General features: G+C 33.8%; 1 protein-coding gene across 1 annotated transcript in view; it reads left to right on the top strand.

Moving 5' to 3' along the window:
- Positions 1-293: 293 nt before the first annotated feature.
- The window catches only part of LOC140444920 (potassium channel subfamily K member 17-like), a 321,926-nt gene continuing 297,771 nt past the window's right edge, over positions 294-24,448 (top strand). The window contains exons 1-2 of the mRNA XM_072536620.1: positions 294-725; positions 2,767-2,996. Coding sequence (XP_072392721.1) covers positions 358-725; positions 2,767-2,996 — 598 coding nt within the window. The 5' untranslated portion in view covers positions 294-357. The remainder of the gene's footprint in view (positions 726-2,766; positions 2,997-24,448) is intronic.

Genomic DNA, 24,448 nt, shown 5'->3' with positions numbered 1-24,448 from the left:
CATTATATTATTATTTAATGAATAAACACCTTAGGAACGCCTATGATTTACGACCGTTTTATGAGTTTGAGGCACATTTCGTGCTCTCAACAATTTGTGAACGAAGAATAATCTCTCTATACTTGATTCCAAAAAAAGCCGTATGTTGAATTATGTTGTGGTCGAATCCGAATGATAATGACGCTTTTTATTAAATTTTTGTTATATTAAAATGCAAACGAATTTTTGTTATTATTCTTTAAAGATTTTTATTATTGTTTTTATTACATAACACTTTTTTTTTACAGATGACAGCTTCTTCTCCTTCGCCGCCAAACCATTCGTCTAAATGACCTGCTACGCATGTAATCTTCAAAAATGATCCGGGATCAGGAACCTACGGCTTACACAAGCTTTCAAAACTCTTTTTTGCGTAGATCGTCCCCTCCAGGTAGCCCTGCCATCAAGAAGTGCTGCTACGAGCACGGAGAAGGAAAGTACGCAGCACCAGCAGAACCGTCCTTCTTTTGTTGTTGTTACAGCTGCACCGGGAGTAAAAGTACTTCGTTTCTAACGACTTTAGGAGTGTGTTTTTTGGTATTAGGTTACACGATATTGGGGGCATTCGTATTTATGGCCCTGGAAGGGGGATTCTACCAGAATGGTACGAAAATGGCAGCGTCGAAGGGGGCTGCAAGTGACGACGGTGACGTATTTAAAAAGTTGAGATTGGAGACAGTGGATAAGTAAGTATACTAAATAGATTTATGTTTAAACTAAATTGTAGAACACTGGTCACTAAATGTATCAATACATATTTAGTACAGGTGTAGTACGATTTATTGAACAAATGATATAAAAATGTATTATTTGGACAAAGACTAACACACGTCTTTAATACTCTCTCTCTTGTCGTTTTTGGGCGATTTTGGGCTGCTCTCATGGACTCGGAAAACGTCTCTCCAGTGGCTTTCTGTACTTGATCTGGCCATCGGATAGGTGAGCGTCCTCTGCCTCTACGCCCTTCTACGTTTCCGCATACAATTAGTCTTTCTAAGTTGTCATTGTCTCTTCTCGCAATGTGGCCAAAAAACTTTAAAACATTTGCAAGACACTGAGAGGAGAGTCTGGTCTGAATGTTTAGCTCTTCGAGAATCGACTGATTAGATCTGTGCTCCGTCCACGAGACGCGTAGCATTCGTCTCCAGCACCACATTTCGTATGCGTCAATCCTTTTCCTATCCTCTGATTTTATTGTCCATGTTTCGGCACCGTAACTGAAGATTGAAAAAATGAGTGTCCGTACCAGTCTCATTTTGAGTTTTTTGGATAAAGACCGGTCCTTCCATATTTTTGACAGTCGACTCATCGCGTTCTTGGCCATCCCTATTCTTCTGCGAATTTCCGTATGGGAGGAGGCTGCATTGCTTAAGGAAGATCCTAGATACGTGAACTCGTCTACTTTCTCGAATTGATTTAGAGCGCCTGTTGTTTGGAGGATATTCGCGTGGTCCACAATCATGATTTTTGTTTTCTGATTATTAATCTTGAGCCCACACTTGTTGCTTTCGGTTTCTACTCTCTTTATCAGTCTCGACATCTCCTCTTCAGATGTTGCTATCAGTGTTTTATCGTCTGCGAATCTTAAGTTTGAGATCTTTTTTCCTGCAATGGAGATGCCGCCTCTCCATCCATCGAGTGCGTTTCTCATTATGTATTCTCCATATAAATTGCCTTGTCTTTAATACAATAGCCAAGAAATACAATATCATAATATCAGCAGAAAAAACCAAATGTATGACAACATCTTAATACTCACTACGATGTAAAATCGAAATTGATGGGAAAATGATAAAGCAGGCAGCAAGGTTTAGATATCTGGGAATAGATATAACTAGTTATAGAGATGTTGAACAAGAAGTACGACAACAAAGCTTAAAAGCAAGTAAAGCAGCGGAATCTCTTAACGACACAATCTAAAAGAACAAACACCTAAGACAAAACACAAAAACAAGAATCTGTAAAGCAGCAATTAGACCTATACTAACATATATGACAGAGATAAGACCTGACATATCTAAAAAGAGACGACTACTAAAAACAACAGAGATGAAAATACTCCGACGAATATCAGGAAAAAGTCTGTTGAATGGGAAGAGAAGCGGAAACATAAAAAGAGCTTTATTAAAATCCTTTATAAAAGGTATATAATTAATTATATACCTTATATACCTTTATATACCTTTAATTATATACCTTTTATAAAGGATTTTAATAAATTTTTTGTGATACATGGTATACAGTCAGCCACAGGAACTTAGTTTCGTTGTGGATAATAAAAAGAGCATGCAATATAGAAGGCATAAATGGATGGATGACAAAACGGAAACAGGAGTGGAACGAACACATTAGTAGAATGGCAGAGGATAGGATACTACAAAATAGCACGAGATAAGTCACCAAATGGACGAAGAAGTATTGGCAGACCAAGAAAAAGATGGTGCGATAATTTAAACAATTTAAGACTCTAATATTAAAGAAGAAACAGGCTTTAAAGCCTACATACAAGATGGAAGAAGAAAGAGAAGAAGGATATATAAAGAATTCAATCGATTCAATTTAGATACTGCGTTTGATGATACTTTTAAACCTTAAACCAATAGAATATTTGATCATATATTTCGTGTATTTGCTTTGACTGTATCACAATATCTCTAAGTTTTCGCATCACCTTTAAATGTTTTTGCTTGATGTACGTTCAGTTATAGATTTATTATTTTTTTCCAGATTATGGAGTATCACCGAGAACCTGAATATTCTTTATCGAGAAAATTGGACAAGACTGGCTGCTGAGGAAGTTCTCATGTTTCAGGACGAATTGTTTAAAGTAAAAGAGTCTGAAGGAAGTGGCTCCTACGCTGGATCTAGAATAGGAACAATGGCCTATTATCAGAAGAACCATAAATGGAGTTTTAGTTCCAGCTTTTTGTATTCTCTGACGCTGATAACGACCATAGGTAAGTAGTTATTTCATTAAAAAACTTTTAATTTATTGACTTTAAATTAGATATAAACAAATTAATGCTATTATTTAATTTCAATGTTAACAAAAGACACATGCTAATGAAAGATAAAAAAGTAATATTATATATAAATGGACTTAAATGGAGTTTTTTGTTTAGTTTAAATTTCGTAAGTCAAGAACTATCTAATAGTTTATTTTAGTAATGTTGGATAACAGTATTAAATAAATTAAAAATTATCTAGATAACGCTTTAGAAAATCTCGCAATGAATAATATTATTACGCTACTGCTTTACGTACTCTTAATAGCGTCATCTTGCATAGTGCGAAGGTCTACATTGGCAAAACAAAGTCCATCAAAAATGATGTCCCTATGCCTTTGTGGAATTTGAAGTGTCATAGTGCCGTACATGCCAGCAGAATAATTTTTAATAGATTTGAGAAACATTAAACTGACTTTTAAAACACTCAGATAGCTTTGAATGCTTTTTCACCTCAACCGTGCCCAAGACTTGTCGTATCGGAACTAGTAACTATGCGGAATCCCCCCCGCTTTGGAGACTCGGTGGCTGATAAAAAAAACTGATTTTATTAAAAAACATTACAAAAAGATATGTAATATGTATGATACTAATTGAAACTTAAAGCAAAATTGTTTAAATTTAACATTACTTACAGTTTCTAATTTTTTTTACAATCGAAAATTGTTTTTAATCACACTGCACTGCACTGCACTGCACTACACTACACTGCACAGAAACACTACACAGGAGGAGGTCGGTGGTGGTGACAGCATCTGCAGGTCCATCCTCGGTCGATGTACTCACTCCTTCGGCTGGTTCGTCCTCCTCTATGCTATCCGGATCCCATCTAACCATATCAAACGGTGTTTCGTAGGCCAGGGGCCCAAGCCTACGTGGTAAACGACCACCTAACTGTAGGGGGGCCTGGCTGGTCCTACTCCGCGATCTACGTTGGCAGCTGGGGCGTCTAACGTCGAAGAGGGCTGGTTCGTCGAAGGTATCCGCACACCAGGCGGTCTCAGGTCTGCAGAAGGCTGGGATATCGGCATGTTAGCTGATGTGCTAACATCCGATGCATCTCCTCGCTGTCTTCGTGAATACTTCTTGTGCAGGCGGGTCGTGGATTCGATTTTTGTTGGGCGTCATCTCTTTGTTTGGATCTCGTCTTGAAAAAGACGAGATCTGTTGTTTACTCTTGTAGAGCAAAGAAATAAAACAACAATATTTGGTAAAAAAAACTCAGCCACATAGTCTTTAGAAAATACGCAGAGCCCTTAGAGCAAAGTGCTCTAGGAGCGCCCGTGAAGGGCTAGGGAACTACTGACTCGAGATCCGAAATGTCCCACATGCAAGCAAGCAATTTAATTGAACCCAGCCTATGAGAAATGTTCACCCAGGTAGTACGATCGGGTGTAACAATTCATTGGAGCAAGGTGTGTTAACTCGAGTAAAGACAGGAGTCACCCCACCGTGCTCCAATGCTCTAGACCATCCCTTTCCTCCCTATAGCACTCTGATGCGCTATAGAGGCACAACAATCAGCCAAATGCTCTTCATGTGGAGGTCCTGGGTAATAGAACCCCAAAATGGTTTCCTAACCGAATGCAAAAAAAACTCAGGACAGCGCATCTCCGCTATATTCCTGTTATCTTAATGTGGCTTATCCGCGAACTAAAATTGCTTACTTGGGCCTCAAGTCTCCGCTCTGAGTCCCGGCTCAGTTCGGCGACTTGGTGCTCAAGGGGTTGGGCCCTACGTGCCCAGGTTTTGGGGTTTTTATTAATTTTTTTGGTGGCCGAAGCCGGTTTTTGTTAGTATTTTTTTTGATTTTTTTGGTGGCCGAGGCCGGCTTTTTGTGTTTTTTTTTGTAGGTGACCTGTGGACAAAAAATCATAATTAGTATATATAGTCTATATTATAATAAAGAAAATATATAAAATATACGATACCACAATACAGACTGTATCCTTGTGTGAGCAGCTGGGCCCATTGTGTACGAGGCGATATGCGATATTCTGGTTGATTTGAGCTACGAACTTTCTTCCTTGTGTGAGTGTTATGATTTTGAAGTTTCTTTTCACTCTGGGGTTTTGTATGGTTGTTTTCCTCTGGGGGAAAGGTGTTTTAACTTTTAGATGAGATTTTTGGATCTCTCGTCCAATCAAATTTAATAAAAGTTCATCAAAAATCAATTTTAGATTTCCCGAACACTACGGTTCCTTAACTGTCAATTGTCAAATTGAAATATCCAGTTACTTTGTAGCTGTTTATACTACTAATATATCCTTGCTTATAGTTTTACTCATGTTTGTCTATTCACTGCATTTTTTTTATCTCAATACTGTTTTCTGTATATTTTTTTGTATTTATAACCACTATATTTTCTTTTTTTATTGGAGCGAAATAATTTTCATGTGTTACTAGTCACACACAGTGTACACCGTGTATAATATTAATGAAATCAAATATGTCATTAGCATAACAACTGAAGGAATAACTCCCAGATATATTACACACAAGGAGAAAAGAAATGTAAAAATTCATTTTATCTCAGAAAAGCCAGACTAAATTCCTTTAGAACTAGAAAGAAGTAATTAAAATTTGTCTACCTTCTTAATTATCTATATAGAGTGAACAAGAGGACATTGTGAAATTACACAATGAGCAGGTTGAAGCCGTTTATTAAGCACGTTCAAAAATTAATGAGATTATATTCTGTAGGGAAAATTACATAAACAAAGAAGTTTAAAGACTCCTGAGATGCACGGCGGCATTGATCATTGTACAAAAGAGATCAAGATTAACTTTATAAGAAAAAATAAAATTTTAGCACGTAATATCAAGCGTGTACCTATAAAAATTAAATGGATGGTAAAATTTTTGAGAATATAAAATGAAAAATATTTAGTAAAATACACTAATTTTATAATTTCAAATAAAGGTAAATAACCACCTATTCGCTCCGTGCGTGATCATGGTAGGGGTGCCTTGAAACGATGCCAGCGTGCGTAGCGGCGAAATATGACAAAATTGGACTTTTTACGCATAAATTTTATCAAAAATGTGTGCAAATACATGTTGCGTATTCAATTGTGCTAATAATAGCAAAAATAGTAAGTGTATTTTTTAGAGGTTCCCAAAGATTACATATAAATTAGAGGAAAGAAAAAGATGGATTCGTGCTATTAATATGAAAAAGTAAATATCACATAACTATATTTTTATGCAAGTGAAATGGGAAAAATTTAAATAATTTACCTTAAATGATATTTTATAAGGCTTTAAGCTAACTGCAGAGTGCCTGATGACTTTAGCTTTTATATCATAACTTTTACTATTACTGTTTTTAATTATATGCTCTTTCACGTAAAAAACTTGATTTGCCAGTAGTAGATTTTTCAATCGACCTGTAGTGGTAAAGAATGTCCACCTCGAAAATTGCTAATATATTTATTGAGAGCTAACAAAAGTTATAAATGGATTAAACTTTAGAATCTTATGCTAAGTAAATACCGCATTTTCTAAAATTTTAATATAAACTATATGTAAACATTACCAAACTAACGAACTATTGAAAAAATTGTTTAAAATAAGAAGGCTAAAACAGATATTGGTTTTTTTACTGTTTGGCACAAACATATATTTTGCACACATTGTGGTTGTCTTTGATAGTTTTTTTACACATTTATTTATACCAATAGGTTCTTTGACGCAAGTGGAACACCGCGTTTTTGTGTAAGATCTTTCGTTAGATTTAGTTTTGTTTGCGCCTTTAATTTTTTTGCCCCAAGATACATACACTCCATTGTAACTACAATGCGAAAATTTAGATTCTTAACCATTCGTTAAAAAAGAGCTTTTATTATTACGATGCCTAGTTCCTGAAGTAAAAGAACCCTTCTATTACGTGCTTTATATTTCATTGTAAGTGGTTAGGTGTGAATATTTTTTAATAATGTAAATAATGTTGACAATGTCCACCTTCGTGTAAATCTCTTTGATGTAAGATCTCTTGAAACTTTATTTCCTCGCCATTTGATCTATTGTATTGACTCCACCCTTGATCTTTATTTATTCTTTTATAGACTATGTTGTGTTAATTTACAACTTTCATATTGTAGGTTAAAGATTAAACGATTAAAAAAATGCCATCAAAGAAAATAGGCACTAGCTGATTAATGTTGTAAATGTTTAAAATGTTACCGATCAACATCCAATAATTTGGCGCATTTAATCAGATTTTTATTAGTAGCTTCTCCATATATTTTCATTGATTCACCATCTATTCCATTTACCATAAGATTCATTCTTCATCTATTTCGTTAAGTACTCAAAAGATTTTATTTATCATATCTTCCTTAGTGGTGACAAGTTCAGAGAACACCTTAGTTTTAACATATCCTCAAATATAGTAATCTAACGGTGACAATTGTGGAGATCTTGGTGGTCAGAGAACCGGACCTTTATTAGCTTTTCATCTATCGCTAAGTATTATATCAAGCATTGTGCCGGCTTCTCGAATATTGTGAGCCGGTGCTCCATCTTGCTGCAATCATGACATGTAAGCCTCATTATTATGTAAAGCGTGCAGTGCTGGTACAATTATTTGTCGTAAACTAATGGAGTAACGCTCTCTGCTTAAATTTTTGTCATAACTTATGAGAGCAAATATCTGATTATTTTTCATATCACAAAAAAACATTAAACTAAAACAATGCTTTACTATCCCACTTAAGCTGAGAATTTTCGTCACTCCAGAACTGACTGTTATGGCGTTTAAACAAACCATTTTTAACGCAAATTTAGAATGCGGTTTTATGCCGGTTTTGACAAAAGTGTAATTTTCGTATATCGTTCATTTAGAAGAAGAGGGTTACATCTAAGAATTTTCACTTTTTCAGTAAAGAGGTTTTAAAATTATCATCAATTTATTTCATTTAAATTGTGCAGTGTTTATTGATATTGTAGGATTTAATGATTGAGTATGATAGATTTTTGATCTTTTAATTGCACTGATAAATTTTTGTTTTTATAAGATATCAGGTTTAGAAAAAAAACTTAGATATAACCCTCTTGAATAAAGAAATATTATCTTTTGAAGAAATTGATTTTGCTCATAAAGTTACATTTAAGAAATTGTATTGGTAAAGTATTATTAAAAATACCATTAGATCAATATTATTTAATAAAACTGATTAATAAAACATAAAAAAACTACGTAACTAGTTCGTATCCATTACACAACACAATATGAAACATAAAGCAACAATAATAACGATTGTTACTACCCATTTTTCTTAGCTTCGGTGATTCTTTCGGAGCTTTTTTGTAAAAGCTTTCTTTAAAGCAATATTATTGATATTAATTTCACGCCTAGAACGCACAATTCCCACTTGATCACATTCTGCTTGATTAAAAGATGATTTATAATAAAGAATAGTAGAATTGTTGCGATCTAACATCAAGATCCTCACATCAGCTATTTTAAAATTTTTGGGAATAGTAAGGTGTAAGTCTGCACACAAAGCTTTAAGATAAAACACGTCATTAAAACCCATTCCATGTACTTTATATATGGACTTCCAGTTTTTTTAGCTGTCCGAATAATGCACCCATATTGGTCAGGTACGTATATTGGACTTGATTTTTTATATTTTTTTATCTGTTTGTAAAATTTCTGGCCCGTATGAACTCCGAAAAGTGGATCCCAATAGAGCTTCTGGTCCTCTGCGTATATAATGGTACATTTTCCGAAACCGTATCTTGATTTTTCGTCTGGATTCTGTTGTTTGTTTGTGTTAATATGACTGCAGACACTAAATCCATTCGCCAATCTTACAATTTTTACTCATTTTTTCATTAGTCATTGTTTCTTATTCTAAATCTATTACTAGTATTAGTCTTTAATATATAGTCTTTTTTTGATAATTTGTTTCTAGCTATTAAAGTTATCTAGGTTTTTTTATTAGGTGCTGTTTCAGTTATTTATATTATATAATAGGTGATGAGGTCCTCAGAGTTCCATAATAAACTCTTCTGCAGCTATCTACTTAATTCAATAGCTACTTTACTATGGACTGTCCAAGTTCCCCACTTTTCTCTTTTTTTATTGGTTTTTTATATTTGTTTATTTTATTTTTTTATTTATTTTTTTTTTAATTTTCTTTTATTTTCTAACAAATACCAAAGAAATATTTACTGTATATTTACAATTACAATTTGAGTTTAATATCTAAAACATGTTTATACAATAATTTATATAATAACTCTTGTTTTATAATGTTAATAAATAATTTAAATTAATGAGAGGCTGGACATCGGTCAAAGAATACAGCGAATTTAAAAAATTATTATCCTTATTAAATATAAGGGAACAGTCCAAAATTTTATGTTGTAGGTTACCCATCTGACCACAAGTACATTGGGGACTATCAGCTACATTAATTTTAAACATATATGATGGTGTAAGACAGTGGTTAAATCTCATTCTGCATATAGTTCTTGTCATATCCTTTGTCGACTCCATTTTAGAAAACCAAGAATTATCCGTAATTTCTCAATAATATACCTTTCTTCATTAGTTATTCCACAGTGACTTTTAATCCACGCAAACTTAACAGTTTTGTCTTGTTGATGAAGTTCTCTAATTTTATTTATTATATGTAGGATTTATGGCACTAATTTTACTTAAAGAAATTTAGCTGTCCCTATTCGCTCCGTGCGTGACTGACGCGACACCTTCCGCCTTCATCTGACTGTTTTGGACCTACCAATTTTCAGGTTAAACATATGACATATGTTTGACATTGTTAAATACATGCAAAATTGACAATTATTAGTCGCTTAGAAATCACGGAAAGGAAGAAGCTTTGTCATTAGGAAACGTGGCGTTGCTATGACGTTTTATCAGTTAAAAATAGTCTATAAAATATTTTCATTAACCAGTTTACTCTTCGAAACCCCTTCATTCCAATTTTCATGATTCAATTACATTTAGTTCTCGAGATATTTCTAATTGGTCGTTTATCTACTGCACTGTGTATAGAGAATATTAATGGCTATCTGTAAGTCTGGTGAAAACTAAGGCATTATTTAGTTCTTTATATATAAAGAAAGAGCTGGAAAAGCCGTATTGGTAGGTCTTATTGTCTAATTTTAGAAAATATCAGTGTCTACTAAAAGAAGTAGTAATTGTATGGTTTAAATATAGTTTGCGAGTCATCATCAGTAGTTACAATAATTGTCAAGATATATATTCAGTTAACTTTATTGCTACCTTATATTCACCCAATCTGTAGCTGCCTTGATACGCAAAGTTAATGTTTAAATAAAAATTATCACACTCTTATCCTTTTATTGATCCCCTAAATCGAAAACCGAGACTTTTGCGGTCACATGTCAAACCATTTTTGTTACCAACACGGTCAAAAAAATGATGCAGTCAAAAAAGGGTTCCTACTCTTGACATCCTAAAAAAATATTCACTCGTTGGAGAAAACGAAACGAGCATGCAGAATTCATGTTGAAATAATTGAGTGTGCTTTGGAACAATTTATAAACGTCACGTGTTATGAAAAATGACTTCCCTGGGGTGTCTTTAAGCTTATCGTCTTTTTTGCACAATTCCGTAGTTATTTCTAAATTGTTATTTATTGCCTTTTAAGAGAAAAATTCTACAAGTTCGACGCAAGAGTATAAGGGTTTAAATTTATTAAGTCGGTTCGTTTTTGCTATTAAACCTTTAACATCTTGGTTAAACGTAAGAGTAAATTGTTCTAAAGTTTAATCAGTGATTTACTATAATACATTTTTGCTGTAGTACAATGTTATATTCGGTAAAGATGTTAACAAGTTTTTAGATAAACAACATACACGGTAAAAATTGATAAAAGTAGAGTAGAAAACTTTGAAGAACCGCATCTTACATTAAATTAGTCCCATTCCTTCTACAGTAGACCATTATAAAGGTTATTATTATTTTTTAAATTAACCCTTTCGGCCCTGACGGCGGCAATTACGAAGCCTATAATTCGGCACAGATATCTGTAATATGACTTATTTTATTTCAACATAATTCTAATAGAGTGCGGCTACAGCCGCTAGATAGCTGCAAGCGAAAAGCGAAAGATACAACATCTTGAGACTCATAATTCAAGGAAAAGTAGAGGGTAGGAAAAGCGTAGGAAGAAGATGCGTTTCCTGGTTGAAGAACCTAAGAGAGTGGTTTGGTTGCAGCTCAAGGCAATTGTTCAGAGCAGATGCCTCGAAGGTCAGAATATCCATGATGATTGCCAACCTTCGTCGCGAAGATAGCACTTAAAGAAGAAGTCATTTGAAATGTAAACAAGTTTTTTTGATCTACTTGAAGTAATGGCTGGTGAATGTGATTTTTTTCACTTGGTAAGTACTTGTTTTTTTTTGTTCTAATATTGATATTGTGTTAAAAAAACTTCATATAGCTGTTGGTATTTACTAACTAACATTATGAAAAGTTTATTTAAGAATAAATTGTAATTGTTTCTGCATTTGCTAATATTTAGTATGATCCTATAAAAGCCGTAAGCAAATGCCACCAGTAGGTCTTAATGGTTATAAAAGTGAATTAAATAAATTAGAATTTTTGACAAGATTTTAAACAATAAATTATTTTCAGATGAGGTTCCTACAATTGTATTTTACGGGAAAGGGAAAACTGAAGTTGATATGACCCTTGTCCAAGCAGAAGAAGAATTAGCTACCATGAATGATGACTGTTCTGATATTGAAGATGATGTAGATCCAGATTATGAAGAGGATAATATGTCAACATCAGATGAGGATGAAGTAGCATTAGAAAAAGAAGAAATTCCTCAAAAGACTAAAAAAGTGGAAAAACAATCTATCTGGAAGACTGAAAAAGTTGTACCTCCAAATGGTATTATCGATCGATCAAGTGAAAGTAAATTTAGTTGATGAAACTGACAGTTCAGAAGACCATTCTGGTACTCTTCGTTCCGAAAAAGAACTGAAACTATCAGGAAGACTCGAAAATTACTTCCGATCAAAATACTGTTGCAATAAGATGGTTCGATTCGTAAATATTACCTCAAATGATATAGGCTTACAGCCTACTGATACTGTCAAATATTGGAATAAAAAAACAAAAACCTGTACAAGTTGAACGTCCAGCAGTTATTAAACTTTACAATCAAAGTATGGGCGGCGTGGATAAAAATGATTTCCTTGTATTACTTTATAGAATAATTATTAGAAGTGGACTCTACGGGTAATGTTTCACTATTTCAATGTGGCAGTGTGCAACTCGTGGTTGGAGTATCGTTGTGACAATCAAAATAAACCTAAAAATAAGAAAATAGCCGAAAAGAGGTCGTCCTTTAAATGAGTCACCTGGAAGTTCTTCTAGAGATTCCCCTTGAAGTTCCCCTTTTAGGTTTGCAAAAGATGAACTTTCCAAACGAATGCAACAGTAACAAGCTGTCAGCGAAGTGAAATATGATGAAATTTCTTACTTGCCAATTCCTACAAAAGGTTACAAACAACGTTGCAGTTTTCAAGGATGCAGCGGAAGATCACGCACGTCTTTCTGAGCTTGTTAAAAGACAGAAATTGTTTCAAAAATTATCATACAAGACGTCAATAAAACATAATATATTTTTATACATGCTTTTTCTGTAATAAAATATTATATATAATTTTATGTTTATTTATTTCTTAATAACCTCTTTGTAGCAGTTGCCACCATTTTGTAAAATGAAAAGGGGGGGGTAAACAATTTTATAAAAAATATTTTCAGGATTATTTAGGTATCCAATTAAAAAATATATCAACAGAAAAATTTTACCTTTAAAAAAAATCAGGGCTGAAAGGGTTAATGTACGATTACATATAGAAGAAAATGCAAAGAGGTATAGTACAATTAATACAAAAAAATGGGGAAATTACCCAAAAATGAAGTGGCAAATTTTGAAAAATAGTATCTTGAAAGCTGTAAATCCTAAAGACTTCTGCCAAATGTCATTTTTAAAAGGTCTTTTTCTTGCAGTACCGTCTCCTATCGGAGGTTGGCTACCATCACAGCAATCTTCTTTTTGTTGGCTGCAGCTCTGAACAACTGTATTGAACTGCACCCATACCACTCCTTTAAATTTCGCAACCAGGAAATCCTCCTACGTCCCACATTTCTCTTTCCCGAGATTTTTCCTTGAATTGTGAGTCTAAGCAGAGAGTACTTTTCTTCTCTCATTATGTGGCCCAGATATTCCAGTTTTTTTGTTTGTATGGTTTTTATGACTTTGCATTCCTTCCCCATCTTCAGCAGAACATCTTGATTTGTCACTCTGTCCATGGTATTTTCCACATTCTCCTGTAACACCACATCTCGAATGCCTCAATGTTTTTGATGTTTATCTTTTTTAGTGTCCAGGCTTCCATGCCGTACAGCAGAACGGAGAAAACATAGCACCTTAACATTCTCGTTCCTAAGTTTATATTTATGTCCCGGCTGCATAGGAACTTTTTCATTTTGACAAACGATTGTCTCGCTATCTCTATTCGCCTCTTGATTTCTCTTGTCTGGTCATTAGTATCAGTGAAGCAAACCCCTGAATATTTGTAGGACGTAACTCTTTTAACTGGCTGATTATTTATGGTTAATATAATAATTATTTTAATATAATTGTATTATTAATTTAATATAATTTAATATAATTTTATTATTATAATTTATTAATATAAATTTTAAAAGGTAGGACAATGATCGTAGACAATGTTTTCGTTTAATGATCTTAAGGTTATTTTTAAATAGTATCTAAATAAAAACGCTAATGAGTAAATTGTTGTTGAACTTTATGTTATCCGGATTAGTTGAGTTGTTACAATTTATTATATTATACTAACTCGGTAAAAGCTTTAGACTCTTGACATTACAGTAATTAAAAAGGTAATTACACAGCTTCAACCAACATACTTTCTCATCACTGTTCCAATAATATACTAAAAGTAAAAGCAAACAGATGCACGATCCTAAGTCCCTATAAACCGAAAAGAGGTCGTTTTCTAAAACAGCACCGGCATTATCCCACTTTCCACAGCTAAATCAGTGTCAGAGCAAAAGCCAAAGCTCTTTAAGTTAATCATATTTTGAAAATAATAGTCCAGGAATGCGATAAATTCTAACTTGAGATTAAGATAACTGGATTTAAGTTAAATCCGAATTTGTAGTTAAATGTTAGGATTAGACTTCGGCAAATATGCAAATAAAAATGTAGAAAATATGCGCATAAATATGCACGTATTTACCCGAAAATATGCAAATATTTTACAAAATATGCATACAACTAAATAAAAAAATCGTAAAATAGTAACAATTTTATTTAAAAAAAAAGTGTACATAACTAAATATTTCCTACTATTCATTAAGATTTACATTTATTTTAAGTAACTACATCATTTTTAAGTATGAATAAACTTATTTAGAATTATGGTAACAATAAATGACCAAGTGGTGTTCAAAATTTTCTAACAAAAACTTGTGGCTTCTGTCTGAGTACATATATTTATATATGGAAAAACTTCGTTCAACATCAACTGATGTAACGGGAGCATTTTTCAAACTAACCAAAACATTTGGTTCTAAATTAATCGTTTCCGAAATATTTCCAGCTAGAACACTGACTACTTCAGAAAGAATATGGTAACCTTTATTTTTTTCCATAGTAGCTTCAAATTTTTTTAAAATATCTTTTCCAATATTACCTCTAACGTTCCGACAACATGACGCAAATTCTTTTATTAATGCTGTACTTTCGAACAATGACAGTTTTGGTAATTCTAACTGAGTAATTGTTTTTTGAACAAAACTAAAATTTGATTTTATAAATGAAAGTTCTTGTTGAAGCAAGTTACTCTGAAAAGTTTGTTTAGAATTCAAAAGAGATTGGGAACTTTCATCTGTTAACGTATCAATTATGTTCTTTATTTTAACAAAATGATCTGCATAAAAATTAGCTGCTTCTAACCATGTTCCCCATCGCGTTAAAATAGGTTGTGGTGGAAGAGGAATGTTAGGTAGCATTTCTTTATAAAGTTGAATTCTTATAGGAGATTTAAGAAATACTTTTTTGACACTGGATATCATGGTATTTACAAGAGGAAACTTTTTTCGTATTTCCTCTGCAACTCTGTTTAATCCATGCGCTACACAAGTAACATGTATTAAATCTGGGAAAAATATTTTTAAATTTTGTCCTGCTTTCATCATATAAGGAGCAGCATCCGATAAAATAAGCAGTAATTTATTAGAAGGAATAGTTGTCGGAAGAAAAAAAGTTGCTAATGTTTCTTGTATAAAACGCGAAATTGTTAAAGCATTTGTTTTCTCAAGTTGCTGGCATGAAATAAGATGAGATTTTGGTAAGGTATCTTCTTTAAGAACACCAATCAATAAATGAGCAATATACTTTCCTGAGGAATCAGTGGTTTCGTCTACAGATATGTAAAAATAATTATCTGCAATTTCTTCCTTAATATTAATTAACACCGAGGAGTATAGCCCGTTCACATTATTTCTTCTTAGAGACCGATCACTTGGAACATTAAGTTTGCAATATTTTTTTAGAAACGAACTAAAATTTACATTTGCTAATTTTGAAAGCGGTATGTTTGCAGACACTAATGCGCGACACAAGTCTTCATTAAAAGTTTCTTGCTCATCTAATTTTTTTGAAGTAGATTGGAAACATTTAGCCATTGAAGTTTGATGTTTTCCTCCTATTTTTCCTTTTTTTGCAATGTGTGAAGCAGTTCTTACATGTTGGTCTATCTGAAATTTCTTCTCACATGCTATCTATAAATAAAAATAAAAACCTTTATTTTAACCCAACTTTTAAAATATAAAAATATACAAGGTGTTTTTGGTTAATCAAATAACTGGTTTGGAAAAAAAAAACACTCGCTAAGTGTTTTAAATGCAGTATTAATCCACAAATTAGTTTTTGTTACTAACCATTAGTACATCATATAACTTATTTTAAAATTCAACAAAAGTTTTTTTTTGTTAATTCAATTACAATAAAAATAATTGTGTTTTAGAATAGCTGACTTCATAAAAAAAAGTAAAGGTGAAAAATTTTTCTAAATACACACCATTGTATTGTACCATTTGAAGCTATTTTTCATTTAAAAACAACCTACGAGTACTAAATTTCAAGTAAATACGTTTATTGGTTTTAAAGTTATTGTTGTTATTAACTAAAAGAATTTAATTTTTTTTAATTTTAACACCCTGTATCTCGAAAAGTTTGACCCCTCATTAACTATATCGTTTTGTTTAATTTTTCGAGAAGTATCTACAGTCAAACGTTGTAAGTGTCATTTGAAAACACCCTGTATGTATGAAATATTAGATATTTATTAGAAAATATTAGATACTTACAATTTTGCCACAGACTGAACAGTAGATTTTTCCCATATCCATAGACAGCTCTTTATAAGGTTTAATCCAAGATGAAGCACTGGTTGTTTTAGGCATTATAAAATCACAATCTTCCTTTTTGTTACGCACAACGAGTGTTTACGCTTTGAATATCAAAACAAAAATGATTTACAAATCTGAGCATCAAATTAGAAATGTTTAGGTACCTAATTCAATAAACTGGGAGATTTTGGAAAATCCCTAAATTAGGAACAAAACTATTAGCCGTTTACCTGCTGTTAAGATACAATAAATTGTAGATAGATTTGGGGATTAGATCATAAAATGCAAATGAGCGAACCCTTAGCGATTATCCAATAACTGAATGCCTCAGTGACCGAGACTTTCTAAGAATGTTGAGGGCGACTTAAATTGATCTTCTTTGAAATTGTAAATGTTTTGTACCTGTAGAGATTACGTATTTAAATCATTTCTTGATTAAAATGACTACAAAATTTTATACAAGAATTGAAATAAATTGGTATGTTTAAAAATTTTCAAATACAGTATAAAAATCTGAACTTTTATGCACTTTATGCAAACTTTTATACAAATATGCCAAAATATGAAATATTTGCATAAAATATGCACAATATGCAAAATATGCAATATGCATATTTGCCGAAGTCTAGTTATGATTATTAAAACACATATTCTTAAAGCAGTGTAGTATAAAAATATTCTAAAGGGAATTAATAATGATGTTTTATATTTATTTATACCATAGATGGACATAATTCTTATTTTTATTGACGGTCCCGCTTCTTTTGATATACTACCCTATATATATTTCGCGAAATTTACATTGAATCGAAAAACTAAAAAACAAGTTATCAATATTTTTCAAAAATTTATCGAAACACTCCCCACCACCCCCGCACAGTCTGAAGCTCTCTGTGGGTGGGACAAAAATGTTTAAAGTTGCCTCCCGCCCCCCAACCCACAGAATGTCAGGCTGGGAGGGAAGAAGTGTTTTTGCTTGTCTTTCGAGACAGATTTTTTAAAAAATAATGAACACGGTGCTTTAAGTTTTTTGATCGAATTTAAATTTCGGTCAATATTCGACCTTTCCGCTGCTTTTGGCACACCTTTTAGAAAGCAAATATATCAAACACTGCTGAGAAGCGAGACCGCGGGAAAATATTACGAAAGTGCAAGAAACACTGTAGAATACGTAAAACAAATCACAATATTAATGATATTGTAACAATTTTAATTAGCTTATTTGGGTTAAAAGGGGAACTAAAAAAATACTGGGCTTGGCGATAGAGTGAGCAAAAAAATTAAAAGTTTGCAAACGGCTACTTGTGTTTTGGTTGGAGAGCTGCATGTTATACATTAGAAGAAGTAGGTACTGTTAAATAATATTGACTAAGTACCTAATAAACAGTACCTACTTCCTCTAAGGTAAATTATCAGAAACAAATTCTAGGCTGTACAATTTGTTTCTAATGATTTACTCATTTTCAGATCACTGTTATGCTGCAAAATCGTTCGCAATTAAGTAAAGAAAGGGCAAAAGCCATAACATATGGACTTAAATCGATCCTGCTATTATAAAAAATGGTTTTAAAAAGCTGGTATAAAACCTCTAATGACCAAATTATCCACAAGGTTTTATTTGATCCTTAAATTTGTCAGCGGTTGATAACACAATCAATCAGACATGGTGAAGATTCCTGTTCAAACTACCAATACCTTAACTACAATTGACGATAAAAAGAGAAGATTAGTAGAGATACCATCAGCATTAACGCCAAATACGAAAAACCTTGTTCACATCAGGTAAATACAAGAAATAATTAAGTCATCAGTATCAGCTAACGGCACACAAAATGATGTTGAACCAGAAACTACACACGAAAATTCGTTCGGCTTGAGAAATTTTAAATATCTGTTATTAGAAACTATTAGAACAGGTAAATTCCATAAAATATTTGGGAACAAATATCAATAGTCAGTGTAATGAAAAAAAAGAAATCCTATCAAGAATCGAACAAGCAAGGAAAACATTCATGAGCATTAAAACATTTTTTACAAGATCAGACCTTAGTCTACAGCTTAGAATCCGAATGATCAGATGTTACGTTTTTTCTGTCTTACTGTATGGCTGTGAAAGTTGGACAATGGACTCTGAAATTGAAAAAAGAATAGATGCCTTTGAGATGTATATATACAGACGAATGTTGAGGATTCCATGGGTACAAAGAGTTACTAATGTTGAGGTACTTCGTCGCATGTGTAAACAAAAAGAATTACTAAGAATAATCAAAGAGAGGAAAATGCAATACTTGGGTCATGTGCTGAGAGGCGAAAGATATGAATTACTTCAAGTTATACTGGAAGGAAAAGTACAGGGCAAAAGATCAGTACGAAGACGCCAGAACTCGTGGCTGAAAGACCTGAGGAGATGGTTCGACCGCTCATCCGCAGAGATCTTTCGCGCAGCAGTTTCCAAAACTACAATTGCCATTTGGATCGCCAACCTTCGAAAGGAGACGGCGCAATGAGAAGAAGAAGAAACTATTATACAAGGACCTTCAACTAGTATGAAAAAAGAACTTATCTGTTTTGGAGCAAAGGTAATACTTCAGTTAAGGCAATAAATAGTTTAAAACAAAATATAAAGGCTAAGAAAAAAAAAAAAGAAAACCTCAAGCCAGTCAATGTTCAAAGATAAAAAAAGCCAAAGTCATACCAGTCAGTAATTAACAAATCAGAAGAAGAGTCAGATAAAATATTTGATTCCGGTGAGTGATCTTGAAAATGAACTATATTTACAAGAAAAAGAGAATGATTTCATGAAGACTGTAAATAGAAAAATTTCCACAGTCAAGAGTGGACACTGAGTGCTTGATATGATTCCCAGTAAAAAAAACTATTGATGGATTCGACCGTTACTTGATGTAAATTCATTTTATGTAACAATAAAACACTGAAAACTTTGTTTTCAAAACTTCCACAAAATTTATTTTAAATTCTTATCACTACAGCTGTTTCGGCTGATTGCCTTTCTCAAGTGAGAAAGGCAAAGATAAGAATTTAAAATAAATTTTGTGGAAGTTTTGAAAACAAAGTTTTCAGTGTTTTATTGTTACAAAAAAAACTATCATTTATTGTGTGGGTCAAAATGTAGACGGGATTCTGAAGAAAGATGGTCATATACCAAAAAATTAGCAAAGAAGAGCATCCAAAACTATGTCGAGCTTTAGGTGGCCAGTAGATGATATTAGGGACTTCGCAGAAAGTGACATCGTTTTATGTTTACTTGAATTTACATGTGCTAGGAATAATCAGTTAACGTTTGCAGTCGCTTTTGATTCAATAAGATGCTTGAAAAAACGTATTTACGAGATCAATTTATTTAGCGAAGTTTTAAGGACTGCCTCAAATAACTTTATCACAGCCAAAGACTTCACGTTAAAATTATATTGTGATTTTTTAATTGTTAGAAGACACTTAAGGTTTAGTGACACTTAACCTAACTATTTTATTGCATTCTATAATCTAGAAAACGTTAGTAGCTTACATTTGCCCCAGAATACGCGGAAATGTAAACTAATAAACTTATATTCGATTTTTTTTATTTACAAAAATAATAGAACTAAAAATATCGTTTTCGTAATGTGATTTAATATACTTATTATTTATTATACTTATATATTTATTTCGTAATGTGATTTTATTATACAAAATATACCTGCAGGCAACAACCACTGTCAGATTACATACTAACAGTAATCGCATAAAAATAGAACGGGGGGTTAAACAAGGAGACCCAACGTCACCTAAACTTTTTAATACGGTGCTAGAACATGCTTTTAAGAATTTGGATTGGATGACAAAGGGAATAAAAATAGATGGAGAATATCTAAACAACTTACGTTTCGCCGATGATATACTTATAATAGCTGAAGATCTAGGTATGGCAAGAGAGATGGTACAGGAACTCGTTGTGGCTACAGAAAATGTAGGTTTAAATATAAATATCTCGAAAACAAAAATCATGACCAATTTGGTACCCAACCAGAACATCAGTATTGGTGGGAAAGAAATAGAACTCGTAGATAGATATAAATACCTGGGACATAAAATTATGATTGGCAGGGATAACCAGACTCATGAACTAAAGAGAAGAATGAGCTTTGGGTGGGCAGCATTTGGAAAACTGAGAGAAACTTTTAAAAGTGAGCTACCCACATGCCTAACGAGAAAGGTATTTGATCAGTGCGTCCTCCCAGTCTTGACGTACGGATCAGAAACACTTACCTTAACAAAAGCAGCAGCTACCAAACTGAGAGTCAAGCAGAGAAGAATGGAGCGGTCCATGTTAGGAATAACTCTGCGAAACAGAATAACTGACGAAGACATCAGGAGAAGAACCGGAGTGACTGACATCTTTGAGAAGATAGCCAGACTAAAATGGAGATGGGCAGGGCACATAGCCAGAATGACAGATGGGCGATGGACAAAAAGGTTATTGGAATGGAGGCCAAGGGAAGACAAGAGAAGCGTCGGTCGACCACCTACAAGATGGACTGACGATTTAAGAAGACTCAATAAAAACTGAATAAGAGCGGCGCAAAATAGACGGGGTTGGAAACATGAGGAAGAGGCCTGTGTTCAGCAGTGGCCTCTTGAGGCTGGATGATGAATGTGATTTAACCACAAATTCTGTTTGTAAAAAATAAAATCGATTCGTTTCAAATGTTAGTCTACAGCTTTACTTTTACAATATATAGGGAAATTATGTCACGTGACAATTATTCGCAAAGAAGGTATCAGGACTACTTTTCGACCACCCAAGAAAATCTCACAATATCTACCCTCTCCTAAGGACCCATTACCGCCCCTACCTTCCTGTGGTGTCTATTCTATTCCTTGTTCATGTGGACAAGTGTATATTGGCGAAACTGGTCGTTCCGTCAAAACTCGGATTCAAGAGCATCAACGATGCATTCGATCAGGTCTTTTCTCCCATTCTGCAGTTGCAGAACACTGCCAAGAAACCGGTCATTCCATATTGTTCGAAAAAACCCATATTATTTCTAAGAGCCCCTTCTTTTATTCCAGGAAAATCCGCGAATCTCTAGAGATACGAAAAAATCCACATAATATCAATCGAGAGGAAGGATACTACTTGTCTCCCATCTGGAATCTCAGTCTAGAGCCGCCGTCCGGTCCCGCTACCACGATGCAGCCACATGATTGGCCAGCGCGCGCTTCTTGACGTTCGCGCCACGGAGTGTGCCGATACGTCCCGACACGACAGGTCACCGCGACTGTAAATAGAGCGGTAGTGGAGTAATCGTCGGATTCACTCCCCGCCTCTCGACGCGTTAGTGTTCTGAGCTGTTGGACGTGAATTCCTGTCCTGGCATTTGGTTTTCACCTCTGGCTGCGTTAAGTAGTTGAGTTACTGTGACCAAATGCCCATCTTGGTAGTTAGTATTCGCCTCTGGTTGCGTTGAGTAACTGAGTTACCGTTGCTAACTACCCATCTTCCTGTCTTTTGTTTTCTTTTTCTTTTTTGTTCTCCTGAAGAAGCTACATACAATTGTAGCGAAACGTCGAGATGAACCCACTTTTGGGTCACTCACAAATGACACGGTCCAAACCCGGAAGACGAATAAACTATAAATTATGTCACATTTACCCCGGTTCACCGTACTTAAAGTTTTAAATTTTGAAATGTATTTTTATCGTCGAGTTATAAATTTAATATTAGTAGAGTAAAGCTGTAAATACGTGTTCCATATCGACTGTTACCGCTTTAGTAGCTGTATTACTCACGTTACGAAATATTCTTTAAATCTTTTTGTTTAATATTTAAGTGAACTTATCAGACTTTAGTCACGTATTCCCTTTTTTAAATCACAATAAACTTAGATTGCAGCTGCATTATATACTTCTGTTGATTTTCAGTTTTTAAAATTTATTAGCAATTTTATTTGAACTATGAGCAGTGAGTTGTAAATTGGAATCAATATACCTCTTTGCATTTGTCGTATTTGGCGATATTTAAAACACAACTTTAAAATCTTTTCCAAGACTATTTTGGGTAAAAGCCAAAGCTCTTGAAGCTAATAATATTTGGAAGTAAGACCACATTGTTTTCTCGATGTTGTCAGCCTCCAAATTTCTATCAGCACTAATGCACGAACTTTAAGGGGATAATGGCGAGAGGTATCAGCTCCCGAGACTCTATCTCATGTTCAAAGTGTTTCGCTAAAATGATGGCGAAGTTGTTGAGAGATTCCTGAAAATTTTATGTGGCGTTATTTAATGTGTGGAGTTTTTACTAAGTTAGAGACAGCTGCGAGTCAAGTAAGTGTATTTCTGTTAAATAATTCTTCTCAGATGCTGAAACAGGCACGAAGAAGGAAGTCAAAGAGTTGACACGTTTTTTTATATAAAATATTACTTGTGCAGAATATCTACAGATGTGATGGGACAGGAAGAAAAAAAGTTATCCGAGTATGATATACGTAGCGTATTTCTAAATAGAGGCAAAACATTTTAAATTTACTTTTATTATCGTCTTTTCCTCTATAGGATGGTCTAATAAGACCCAAACCCTGACATCCAAACTAAAAGTTATTCTCCAATAACAAATTGTTTTATATGGTCCACATAAACTTCAGTAAAAAGTTATACTCAATCGTCGAGTTGGGGGGAGTGAGGGAAGAAGTCGACAAATTAGTAGTTTTTTATGTTTTTCGCAAATATTTCGAAAACCATGCGGTGTAGCGTACAGGTCCATCTATAACAGAAAGTGAGGTTACACGTTTAATACAAACGGCAAAAAGTGGAAAAGCACTTGGCCCCTTACTGAAATACTAAAGTTTTTGGGAGAAAATGGAATTAAAGCTATGTGTAATCTCTTTAACAGAATTTATGAGACTCGGATATTACCAACTGATTGGTTAAAGTCGACATTTGTCACAATACCTAAGAAACATCGTCCAAAGACAGGCGGTGATTATTGGACTATAAGTCTGTTGAGTCACGTTTTGAAGATCTTCCTGCGAGTAATACACAGCAGAATTTACACACTGTTAGAGGACAGAATTAGCAATACTCAATTTGGGTTTAGGAGTAGCTTGGGTACAAGAGAAGCCTTGTTTAGTATACAGGTGCTAGAACAGAGATGCAGAGATATAAATCAAAATGTGTTCATTTGTGCAATCGATTTTGAAAAGGCTTTTGACAAAGTCCGACATAACAAAATGCTAGAAATATTTGAAACAGCTGGATTGGACGATAAAGATCTACGAATAATTACAAATCTATACTGGCATCAAGTGGCAAGAATAAAGGTTAAACAAGAACTGTCGGATGAAATAAATATAAAAAGAGGAGTGAGAAAAGGCTGTATATTGTCGCCTTTACTTTTTAACTTATATTCGGAGGAAATATTTAAGGAAGCCTTAATGGAGACAACCGAAGGTATTATTGTGAATGGAGTAACCGTCAACAATATTAGATATGCCGACAATACCTTAGTGCTTGCTAATTGCGAAGAAGACCTTCAAAATCTAATAAACAAAATAAAACAGACTTGTGATCAGTATGGATTAAAACTCGACGTTAAGAAAACTAAATATACGATAGTTAGCAAACAAAATTATATACAGGATGACGGTATAAAAGTCGGAGATGCCGCACTGGACATAGTAGAGAAACTCGTGTATCTCGGCAGTAATATCAATGAGAGCTGGGATGCAACCGCAGAAATTAAAAGCCGAATAGAACAAGCCCGAGCTGCCTTTGTAAAAATGAGAAACGTACTTTGCAGTCACGATCTTAGCGTTGACCTCAGAGTTCGAATGACATCTTGCTACATCTTTCCTGTCCTGATGTATGGAGTGGAAGCGTGGACTCTAACCGAGGCTATCCTTAGACGCTTGACAGCCTTTGAGATGTGGGTATACAGACGACTACTGAAAAT

The sequence above is a fragment of the Diabrotica undecimpunctata genome, chromosome 7 (genome assembly GCF_040954645.1).
Source record: "Diabrotica undecimpunctata isolate CICGRU chromosome 7, icDiaUnde3, whole genome shotgun sequence".
NCBI classification, from domain to species: Eukaryota; Metazoa; Arthropoda; class Insecta; order Coleoptera; family Chrysomelidae; genus Diabrotica; species Diabrotica undecimpunctata.
Note: the sequence above shows the minus strand (reverse complement) of the source record. Positions and strands in the feature narration are given on the sequence as shown.